The sequence below is a fragment of the Papio anubis genome, chromosome 3 (genome assembly GCF_008728515.1).
Source record: "Papio anubis isolate 15944 chromosome 3, Panubis1.0, whole genome shotgun sequence".
Taxonomy (NCBI): Eukaryota; Metazoa; Chordata; class Mammalia; order Primates; family Cercopithecidae; genus Papio; species Papio anubis.
The window spans coordinates 176,064,722-176,076,761 of NC_044978.1; the positions used below are offsets into that span (position 1 = coordinate 176,064,722).

The 12,040-nt window shown below is 43.2% G+C and overlaps 1 protein-coding gene across 4 annotated transcripts in view; it reads left to right on the top strand.

The window, feature by feature from the left end:
• The window catches only part of CLNK (cytokine dependent hematopoietic cell linker), a 244,451-nt gene that overhangs the window by 217,431 nt on the left and 14,980 nt on the right, over window positions 1-12,040 (top strand). For all 4 annotated transcript variants that reach the window (XM_021938294.2, XM_021938297.2, XM_021938295.2 and 1 more), the window contains 2 exons: window positions 140-273; window positions 6,021-6,098. In XM_021938294.2, coding sequence (XP_021793986.2) covers window positions 140-273; window positions 6,021-6,098 — 212 coding nt within the window. The remainder of the gene's footprint in view (window positions 1-139; window positions 274-6,020; window positions 6,099-12,040) is intronic.

The following is a 12,040-nucleotide window of genomic DNA, read 5'->3' on the forward strand; positions in this document are numbered from 1 at the left end:
GGGTGAGCTGATGTGGTGTTAACCAAGAAGGTCCTCACGGATATAGGAAGGAGTGAACGGTTTCAGTTCCTCTTTGGAGGTGGGGGACAGCCTGCATCAGTCACAAAATCACACTGAAATGTGAATTTAACCTTTCCAGATCATAGAGGAGGCATGCAGCCCTGTTCTCCTCAGAGATGCCAGCCGCCAGCCAGCTGCAGCCCTCACGAAAATATACCACCCTATAAATACACAAGCTGGAGACCACCTTTCCCCAAAAGGTCTGATAGAAAGGTAAGCAGGCATTTCTCTGCCAAGTCCTTCTAGATGTATGTACTTGGCATCTGAATAGAGCTTTCCTGAACAATGCCCAAAATGAGATTATTTATGTTTGACTTTAACTTTTTCCCTTCTGGCTACATACTACTGGGTTTTAATATTTTTAAAGTATTTTAATATTTTTAAACATGTTGCTATATAACATATTATGTTGGTCTCTCACCAGATTCTTTGACTGGCATGTTTCCAGATTCTAAAGTGTTTTTCAAAAATTAATCCAAAAATATAGATATTTAGACATGTGTTTTATATTTACCGGCTGTCCAATAATCTTGTGGGGGGTTAACTAGGATATACAGGTTGCAATTTTTTTCCAGCAAAAGATTCATGTATTACACACTCATTTCAGTTAACAGTCCAGTGACCATTAGTTGAGCAGTTATTGTGCCAGATAATGTGCTAGAGGTTATGGTCCCCACCCTAATGGAGATGTAAAGAGTGGGGAGATGCAAATGGATGCTAACTGTGTTCTTGTGTGTCCATCATCTATTTTGTGGTCTCTTTCTAAAATATGCTCATCCCCTACAATTGATTATTTTTGCACTGTTTTTCACTTACATTACCCTATGGTGGGGGGATAAAGCTTTCACTGTATCTTGTATGCTTTCTCTCCATCACATTAGATGTTATTTATTAAAGTCTTTCACTGTAAAACCCCAGAGGATGTGCCTCTTCCAGGTCTCCATCCCACACCCTGCTATTACTCACTGTCCTGCTACAGAGCTTGTGAAGATTTCTAAGCAGAAGCAGAATGAATAGGATATCTCTGGTGAATTCTTACGGTATCCTAAAGCTCTTTTGTTATCCTTATATTCATATTAATTTCTACCAATTCTAAAAGGGTCTCATAATCTGAAATTAGACTTTGGAAAATATTTTCACATCCTGGCCAGGCATGGTGGCTCACGCCTGTAATCTCAGCACTTTGGGAGGCCAAGGTGGGTAGATCACCTGAGGTCAGGAGTTTGAGACCAGCCTGACCAACATGGAGAAACTCTATCTCTACCAAAAATACAAAAATTAGCCAAGTGCAGTGGCACATGCCTGTAATCCCAGCTACTTGGGAGGCTGAGGCAGGAGAATCACTTGAACCTGGGAGGCAGAGGTTGCAGTGAGCTGAGATCGCACCACTGCACTCCAGCCTGGGCAACAGAGCTAGACGTTGCCACAAAAAAAAAAAAAAAAAAAAAAAAAAAAAAACACCACACGTCCTGCTTTTATTGTCCCTTGTCATGCACTCGCCTTCCTTTTGCTCTTTCATCTTCATAAACATGGGGATCCCTTGGTTCTAAGTAGAGCTAACTAGAGGTCTACACAAGGTCACGCTCCCTCCCAGATCCCGAATTCCTCATAGGCATGAGACAGGCTTGGACCACATCAAGATTTCCCCGATTTCAGGTATTTGAATGTGCCTTTATGATTTGTGGCATATCTATGTCCTGTCAATAATAACATTTACTTAATAATACTCTTTAAGGTGACCTGTTTTCACTTGATATCACTATCCTGGTTAATTTTTTTTTTTAAATCAGTGTTATATATCATAGAAAGTGACTTTAGAAGTAACTCCATTCAGGCCAGGTGCGGTGGCTGACGCCTGTAATCCCAGCACTTTGGGAGGCCGAGGTGTGCGGATCACAAGGTCAGGAGATCGAGACCATCCTGGCCAACAGGGTGAAACCCCATCTCTACCAAAAATACAAAAATTAGCTGGGCATGGTTGCACGGGCCTGTAGTCCCAGCTACTCGGGAGGCTGAGGCAGGAGAATTGCTTGAACCAGGGAGTTGGAGGTTGCAGTGAGCCAAAATCGTGCCATTGCACTCCAGCCTGGCAACAGAGTGAGACTCCGTCTCAAAAAAAAAAAAAAAAAAAAAAAAGAAGTAATTTCATTCCTTAGCGTATGCCCCAAAGAATTGAAAGCAAAGACTCAGATATTTGTACACCCACGTTCATAAAATTATTTGTAATAGACAAAAGATGGAAACAACTTCTATGTCCATTGACAGATGAATGGATAAACGAAATGGTACACACACGCACACAATGAAACAGGAATAAAGGAATAAAAGGAATAAAAAAGGAATAAAATTCTAACATGTGATACAATATACAAGAACCTTGAAAACATTATGCTGAGTGAAATAAGTCAGACACGGAGGACAAATATATGACTCCACGTATACAAGGTGCCTAGAACAGGCAAATTCGTAGAGACAGAGGGTAGGATGGTGGTAACTGAGCCTTGAGGAAGGAGGTGGAGGTAATGGAGAGTTATTCTTTAATGGATACAGAGTTTCAGTTTGGAGTCATTAGAAACTTTTGGAGATGGATAGTGGAAATGGCTGTAAAGCAATGTGAAGGTACTTATTGCCACGGAATTGGTTAAAATGGTAAATCTTATTATATTGTTGCCGAAAAGAGTCAAATTCTGGAAAATATTTGAAGAGATTTATTCTGAGCCAAATATGAGTGACCATGGCCCATGACACAGCCCTCAGGAGGTCTTGAGAACGTGTGCCCGACAAGGTACAGCTTGGTTTTATACTTTTTAGGGAGATAGGAGACTCCAATCAAATACACCTTTTTTCTTTATTTTTTTTTCTTTTCTTTTCTTTCTTTTTTTTTTTTTTTTGAGACAGAGTTTCACTCTTTTTGCCCAGGTTGGAGTGCTATGGTGTGATCTCGGTTCACTGCAACCACTGCTTCCCAGGTTTAAGTGATTCTCCTGCCTCCCAAGTAGCTGGGATTACAGGTGTGCGCCACCACACCTGGCTAATTTTGTATTTTTAGTGGAGACAGGGTTTCACCATGTTGGCCAGGCTGGTCTCCAACTCCTGACCTCAGGTGATCCACCTGCCTCAGCCTCCCAAAGTGTTGGGATTACATTTAATAAATACATTGTTTCAGTCCAGAAAGGTGGGACAGCTTGAAGTGGGGCCTTCCAGGTTATAGGTAAATTTCAAATTTTTCTGGTTAACAATAGGTTGAGTTTATCTAAAGACCTGGAATCAACAGAAAAGGAATATCACTGATAGATAGAGGTCTTTTTATCGGTTAAGATAAGGGATTTTGGACCAAAGTTCTTATTGTACAGATGAAGCCTTCAGGTAGCAGGCTTCAGAGAGAATAGAGTGTAAATGCTTCCTCTCAGACTTAAAGTCTGTGTTGATGTTAATGACAGAGAGGTATAATGAGGCATGTCTGACCCCTACTTCCCGTCATGACCCAAACCAGTCTTTCGGGTTAAATTTTAACAGTGCCCTGGCAGAGGAGGAAGTCCATTCAGATGGACTTAGGAGGCCTTAGAATTATATTTTTGGTTTACAGTATTTTCCCTAATTAAAAAAAAAATTCATTGCAATATAGACAAAACAAGCTATTAAACTGTAGCAGGATCCCATCACCTGCTAATGACTCTCAGCATAAGGACTGCTCCTCTTCTGTTAAAGAAGAGATTAGAAATGTCAGACAGATATTAAAGACGCATTAAGCCAAAATGAAACATTCCTTTTGAATTATTCAGGGGAACTAGAAAGAGAATTAGAAGGGGACTCCCTTCCCCACAAGTGATTCCGAGATATGTAATTCAGTTTCTGAGCACCAGTTACATTCACCAGCCATCCCGCATGACCACACCTGGAGAAACATAGGACTCATCTCTAAACATCTTCCAACTTGGACAAATAAATAAAAACAGAGTAGATGAAATGCACCATGACTGAGCTCTGCCAAGTCCATGGACTGGCCAAGAGGCCCCCTGGAAGCAGTAGACCACTTCAATCTCAGACAGTTCACGCTTCAGTGGGGAGATGGGGCTCCACGGCTTCCCTTTGTCTCTAGAGCCCGTCACATGGCTTTGCGGGAGTGAGGCAGAGCTGGTCCTGCCATGGACCTTTTCAGCAAGGGGGTAGGGACTAGGTCAAATAAGAGGTGAGTTTTGGGCCAGGCGCGGTGGCTCACACCTGTAACCTCAGCACTATGGGAGGCCAAGGCATGTGGATCACCTGAGGTCAGGAGTTTGAGACCAGCCTGACCAACATGGTGAAGCCCAGTCTCCGCTAAAAATACAAAAATTAGTCGGGCATGGTGGCACATGCCTGTAATCCAGCTACTTGGGAGGCTGAAGCAGGATAATTGCTTGAACCCAGGAGGCAGAGGTTGCAGTGAGCTGAGATTGTGCCATTGAACTCCAGCCTGGGCAACAAGAGTGAAACTCTGTCTCTCAAAAAGAAAAAAAAAAAAAAAAAAAAGAGGTGACTTTTAGTCTCAATCTTGATGCAAAAGAATGGCTGAGCTGGGTAGGCAGAGGTGAAGACCAGGAGGGATTCCAGGCAGTAAGGCCAGTTCTGTTCTATTCCTGAAGCTGTGTGTGTCCAGAGTACAAGCACTTTTGTCTGGCCAGACTCATGTCTGAAATGGGGTGGCAGGAAGTGAGACTGCAGGGTTGAGTTAGAGCTAACTCATACCGTTCCAGATGGTGTTCACATCAGTGTGTTCTCACGTGAACAGAATCAGAATCTCAGTATTGAATGTATCAGGTTTGTTTTTCAGTGGACCAGAGACTCCAAATGAATGAGAGACCAAAGACCTGACGTCACGTACCTAACTCTTGCCAACCATGTGACAGGTTTTGACAACTTTTTTTTTTTGAGATGATGTCTCGCTCTGTCACCAGGCTGGAGTGCAGTGGTGCAATCTCGGCTCACTGTAACTGCCACCTCCCAGGTTCAAGCGATTCTCCTGCCTCGGCCTCCTGAGTAGCTGGGATTATAGGCACGTGCCACCATACCCAGCTAATTTTTGTATTTTTAGTAGAGACGAGGTTTCACTGTGTTGGCCAGGCTTGTCTCGATCTCCTGACCTCTTGATCTGGCCACCTCGGCCTCCCAACGTGCTGGGATTACAGGCATGAGCTACCACGCCCAGCTCAGGTTTTGACTTTCTGAACCTTCACTGTCCATCTTCACTAGGGTTAATACTACCTGACATGCCTACTTCAAAGATGTGTTGTAGGGATGGACTGATATGCTACTAAATGAGGAAGGACCTTATAGATGCTGGACTCACAAGGAAGGTTATTTAATATTACGATCCTCGGAACCCTGTGAAGGAATTGCAAGTCCATGATGCATCTCCCTGACTGCCCTTCCTTCTCCCAGTTAGTCTGGATTTTATCATCAAAAGAATTTAAAATCATTTAACAGTGATATAAATAAAGCAGTGCGGCCCAGGGAGAAAGCTAGATAAACTAGGATCCGAATCATAGCTCAGCCGCCTGTGCCTCTAGAGAAGTGGCAGAGATGGACTCTTTCTCCCTCCCTGCTGTTTGTATGTTACTAGGGCAGTGTAGGCTTCACAAACAACACATATTTCCACCTCAACAAGCCTCAGCAGCTGAAGATTCAGAAAGCACTGATAGATAGCGGGCTTATCATCTGTTCTGAGGGTGGTGCTGAAGGACCTTTCTCAACAGATTCCCGTTGACTTCAGAATTCCCCAGATGCAGTAACTTTTTCTGTGTCTCCCTGCCCCAAGTATCTGTGGGCTTCTCCAAGTTCAGGGACTAAATGTTAGGCACTGAATATCTACTATAGATTAAACTGTGATTAGGCACTGGTGGAACAAAAGTAAATTTTGAATTAATCAATAATTCATACTTTCCTTTGACCCTAAAATATTTGTAATTGATTCTGTTCTGCAGGATGTCCAGCACAATGAATGGTACATTGGAGAGTACAGCCGCCAGGCAGTCGAAGAGGCATTCATGAAGGAGAACAAGGTAATGCCTTTCACATGGTCCACCGTCATTGTTTCCATAGGCATCTTAAGGTTCTCTGCTCATGTGTCACAAGATGTAACAAGCAACTTGCTTTCATGTATTATTTCCTGCATCACCCTGCATTTCTCAACGCTGGGAGGCTGTAGTTGAAAAAGGCATTTAACATGGAGAGTTTCAGGCCAGGTGCAGTGGCTCGCCCCTGTAATCCTAGTACCTTGGGAGGCTGAGGTAGGTGGCTCACTTGAGGTGAGGAGTTTGAGACCAGCCTGAACAACATGATGAAACCCTGTTTCCACTAAAAATACAAAAAAAAAAAAACAAAACACAAAAAAACAAAGAAATTAGCCAGGTGTGGTGGCACGTGCCTGTAATCCAAGCTACTCAGGAGGCCGAGACACGAGAATCACTTGAACCTGTGAGGTGGAGGTTTCAGTGAGCCAAGATTGTGCCACTGCACTCCAGCCTGGGCAACAGAGTGAGACGCTGTCTCAAAAATAAATAAAATAAAATAATAAAAACAAAAAACAAGAAAACATGAAGAGGACTGGGCACAGTGGTTCACGCCTATAATCCCAGCACTTTGGGAGGCCGAGGTGGGTGGATCATCTGAGGTCAAGAGTTTGAGACCAGCTTGGTCAATATGGCGAAACCCTGCCTCTACTAAAAATACAAAAATTAGCCAGGCGTGGTGGCAGGCACCTGTAATCCCAGCTACCCAGGAGGCAGAGACACGAGAATCGCTTGAACCTGGGAGGCGGAGGTTGCAGTGAGCCAAGATTGTGCTACTGCACTCCAGCCTGGGCAATGGAGTGAGATGCTGTCTCAAAAATTAATTAATTAATTAACTAAATTAAATAAAAATATAAAAACAAAAAAAAACCATGAAGAGGACTGGACGCGGCAGTTCATGCCTGTAATCCCAGCACTTTGGAGGCTGAGGCGGGTGGATCACCTGAGGTCAGGAGTTCAAGACCAGCCTGGCCAACGTGGTGAAACCCCGTCTCTACTAAAAATGCAAAAATTAGCCAGGCGTGGTGGTGGGTGCCTGTATTCCCAGCTACTCATGAGGCTGAGACAGGAGAATCGCTTGAAGCCGGCAGGCAGAGGTTGCCGTGAGCCGAGATCGTGCCACTGCACTCCAGCCTGGGCCAGAGAGCAAGACTTTGTCTCAAAAACAAAAAACATGGAGAGTTTCAGGCCTGAGGCTTGGTTGTGCTAATTATCAGCTGTGTGGCTTTCTCAAGTTTCTAAATAACTTCCCATGTAGATTTATTCATTTGTAAAATGAAACATAGTAAAATCAACCCTAAGGAACTATTTTGAAGATGAAATATGGATACTGGACTATAGAGGTCACAATAGAAGGGGCTTCCATCTGCTTTCATCAAGGTTTATCTCCTTAATCAAGGTTTGCCCAAAGTACTGTAGGGTCTTTATGTCTCACTTCTTCGAGAAAGGAACAGGGATTGTGAAGGCTGCAAAAGTCAGGATATGGTAGGTTACGCTGCAGTAACAACCCCAAGATCTCAGTTGCTTAACATACTGAAACTTTACTTTTGCTTGCAAACCATGTTCAGGATGGGTTTGGGTGGATAAACCCAGACTGCTGGGGCTCCATCTCAATGGTGTGCTTCTACCCTCACACTCTGACTCATAATACGTCCTCTCAGAAGTAACATAGTTTACTTCCGCTTACACATTTTTGACCAAAGGAAGTCACGTGACCAAACTTAACTTCGAAGACGGTGAGGAAGTACAAACCTACATGTGACTGAAAGGAGAAAAGAACTGGAATACTTGTCATCAGGTCCAATGACTACCACAACCATCATCCCAAAGAGCAAATGATTATCAAGCAATGACTATGTGCAGAGAACTATGAGATTGCTTAGAAGTTATAGAAAGTGTCTCAAGACTGATGCAACATCAAAACCTATCCCCAGCTAATCAGTACAATGGGCATTGTTGAAAGAGGTAACCCAAACATGAATGAATTAGTTAATTAGTGAATAAATGAGAGGTCTACATTTTCATAAAACCTAGCTCTCAGAATTGATGTTGTAAAATTAAATAAATGATATGTATAAGTTGCTATGGTAAAGAGAATCATGCCTACTCCAAAGATGTTCACATCCTAATCCCCAGAACCTATGAATATGTCACCTTCATAGAAAAGGGGACTTTGCAGATGTGAAGGTAAGGATGTTGAGAAGGGGAAGTAACTATGCATTATCTGGGTGGGCTCAATACAATCACAAAGGTCCTTGTAAGAGGGAACCAGGAGTTTCAGAGTCAGAGAAGGGACGTGATAATGAAAGTAGAGGTCAGATGAATGGGAGAGCCACAAGCCAGGGATCTTGTTGGCCTCCAGAAACTGGAAAAGTCATGGAAACAAAGTCTCTCCTATTGATTTAACCCAGCAAGACTCATGTTAGACTTCTGACCTCCAGAACTGTAAGAGAATACATTTCTGTTTTACATCACTTCATGGTAATGTGTTATAGCAGCAATAGGAAATGATACCATTGCTTACAAAGTATCTTGAACACACACGGAATAAATGGAATATCCCATTTCCTAGATGAGGAAACTGAGGCTAAGCCAATATGTTGGTCATAAAGTAGAGAAACTGACAGAACATGCATTCAAGATCAGTGCTCTTTTCACAAAATCCTAGCTGACTCTAGTAGCCCTCAAAGTTCTTTTCACAGCCCGGGTGGAGAGCCCTGCGTGGTTGGCTGATGCAGCTTCTTGAGGACCCTCCTTTCCTCCTTCCAGGGAATCTGGCCATGCCTTGGTAGAGTGGCGAACCTGGTGATGGTAGATTCCAACGCTGGCTGTCGTTCTTGGCTAATCTGTGCCCAGGGCACATTGCACTCACAGAGCCTGTTTCCCATCAGAAGAACTAGTCTTAGCAGACCTCCTTCCAGGAGCCCTTGTGTGGATTGTGCTGGAAAAGCAATATGCATGTGACCTGATGCTCTTCCGGCAGCATTTGGGCGCTCAGCAAATGCTCCCTTCCTCTCTTTCTGTGTGCCTGCTTCTGCCTCTTCCCAAGAAACTTATACCATAGCAACTTATACGTACAACTTACTTTAATTTTAAGAAAATAAAATCTCAGTTAAATGACTTCATATGTTCCCTTTCATATTCTACTTTTCTGTTTGTCTCAGTTCTGTCAAAATGTGTTTCCCATTTATGAAAGATAATTTATTTTAAATTTCAGAATTACTCAGATTTATTTTGACAAATCATTTCAGAGTTTAAGAGGATAAACCCAAAAATTGGCCGTGAGTTTTGGCCTCTTCTCTCCTTCTGATCTTTGGCAGTGCTCTGGGCTTGAACATTAAGGCTTCAATTATGACTAAACATTTTAGGCAGAACAAGTTCCAGAAAATTCTGCCATACTATTTTATACAGTCAGAGGCTTGTGTATTTAAAGGGTGAGGATTTGGTTTGCCTTTTCAGTATTCCATTTAGTAACTGTGATGCTTTAGGGGATTCACTTAAGCCTTTAGACCTTTATTCCTTTACTTGTAAAATAAGAATAAAATTTTTCCATCAATGTTTATGTAAAGAACCCAACGTTTATGTAAAGAACCTGTAAATAGGCTGGGTGCAGTGGCTTATGCCTGTAATCCCAGCACTTTGGGAAGCTGAGGCGGGTAGATCACAAGGTCAGGAGATCGAGACCATCCTGGCTAACACGGTGAAACCCTGTTTCTACTAAAAATACAAAAAAATTAGCCAGGTGTGGTGGCAGGCACCTGTAGTCCCAGCTACTCGGGAGGCTGAGGCAGGAGAATGGCGTGTACCTGGGAGGCGGAGCTTGCTGTGAGCCGAGATAGTGCCACTGCACTCCAGCCTGGATGACAGAGCAAGACTCCGTCTCAAAAAAAAGAACCTGTAAATGAGCCAGGCACGGTGGCTCACACCTATAATCCCAGCACTTTGGGAGGCTGAGGTGGGCAGATCACGAGGTCAGGAGTTTGAGACCAGCCTGGCCAAAATGGTGAAACCAGTCTTTAAAAGACAAAAATTAGCCAGGCGTGGTGGTGGGTGCCTATTATCCCAACTACTCATGAGGCTGAGGCAGGAGAATCACGTGAACCCTGGAGGCGGAGGTTGCAGTGAGCTGAGATCGCACCACTGCACTCCAGCCTGGGCAACAGAGCAAGACTCCATCGTAAAAAAAAAAAGTCCTCTAAATGAAACAATGTGTGCAAAGTGCTTGGCAATTCTCAATGCACCTTAGCTACCAGTATCATCATAACATTACTATCATGTTACAATATTATTTATACATTTTGTATACTTAAAGTATTGCTATGTTGTATTATATAGTATTACCATTATTATATATCTATAAGTATTCATTATAGAAATATATAATTATATATAGCTATTATAAAATATAGAGAATTATATATCATAATTTATTATTATAGCTATAAATCACTATATATATTATCTATATTTATCATGCTTTTTTTTTTTGAGACAGGGTCTCACTCTGTCACCCAGGATGGAATGCAGTGGTGAGATCTCAGTTCACTGCAACCTCCGCCTCCTGGGTTCAAGCGATTCTCCTGCCTCAGCCTCTGGAGTAGCGGGATAACAGGCACATGCTACTATGCCTGGCTGATTTTTGTATTTTTAGTAGAGATGAGGTTTCCCCATGTTGGCCAGGCTGGTCTCGAACTCCTGACCTCAAGTGATCCACCTGCCTGGGCCTCCCAAGTGTTGGGAATACAGGTGTCAGGCACCACACCGGCCTCTATTCTTCACAGATCACTTATAACCATCTATACAATACACACAATTACACTTACAGATTTTTCATTTTCATTATATAAATAACACAATGTAACTACAAAACTAAGCCTGGTAGATGTGTTCATGTTCAGGAGGACTGCTCCATTTCTCAGTCTTTTACAACCAGATCTTAGTATCATTCTGAATCATTCCCTGGAGTGTACAAATTATTTCTAATCATTGTCCTGTTCTCAGCTTTTGGACCATTTGACGCTGTTGAACTGCTTTTGGAAACCCTCAGTCTCCACCTCTTGGCTTCTGTCACTCTGAATCTCCTGGTCTTCCGTCATCTTTCAGACATCTCCAGGCCTTTTGTGTCTTCTCTTCCTTGCCCTGTACTTGCCCTCACCTCAACATAGGCTACAATTCCTCCTCCCATAAAGGGCCTCTCCATTCAGTTTGATATCCATGACTTAGAGGCCCCATGTCTCTTTCAGGAACCCTAATCCTGCATAGACATCTTTGCACATAGAAGTCCAATTTATTAGATAAAAGCTTTCTCTGCTCAAAGCCTGCTGTGGCTCCCACTATCTCTAGAATAATACCCAAGCATCAGGCAGAAGAGGAAATATGTGAACACTGAGAGATGAATACATCAAGAAGCGAGCTGGAGAACGGCTTTTCCATGTAGGAGTAGCACATGTGGCATGGTTCGGCTGTGACCCTACACAGAGCTCATCTTGAATTATAATCCCCATAATCTCACGTGTCTAGGGAGAGACCTGGTGGGGGTGACTGGATCATGGGGGCAGTTTCCCCCATGCGGTTTTAGTGAGTGAGTTCTCGTGAGATACGATAGTTCTATAAAGGGCTCCTCTCCCTTCACTCCTCACTCTGCTCTCTCCTGCTGCCATGTGAGAAGGTCCAAGCTTGCTTCCCCTTCGCCTTCTGTGTGATTGTAAGTTTCCTGAGGCTTCCCCAGCCATGTGGAACTGTGAGTCAATTAAACCTCTTTCCTTTATAAATTACCCAATCTCAGGTATTTCTTTATAGAAGTGTGAAAACAGACTAATACATCATGCAAAATCTGGGAGCCCCAAAGCAGATGGTGCCTTTGGGAAATGGTGGCTTAGCTGGGGCCAGGAGCCAGAGGCAGAAAGCTGCAGGAGCAGTGAGAGATCGAACTG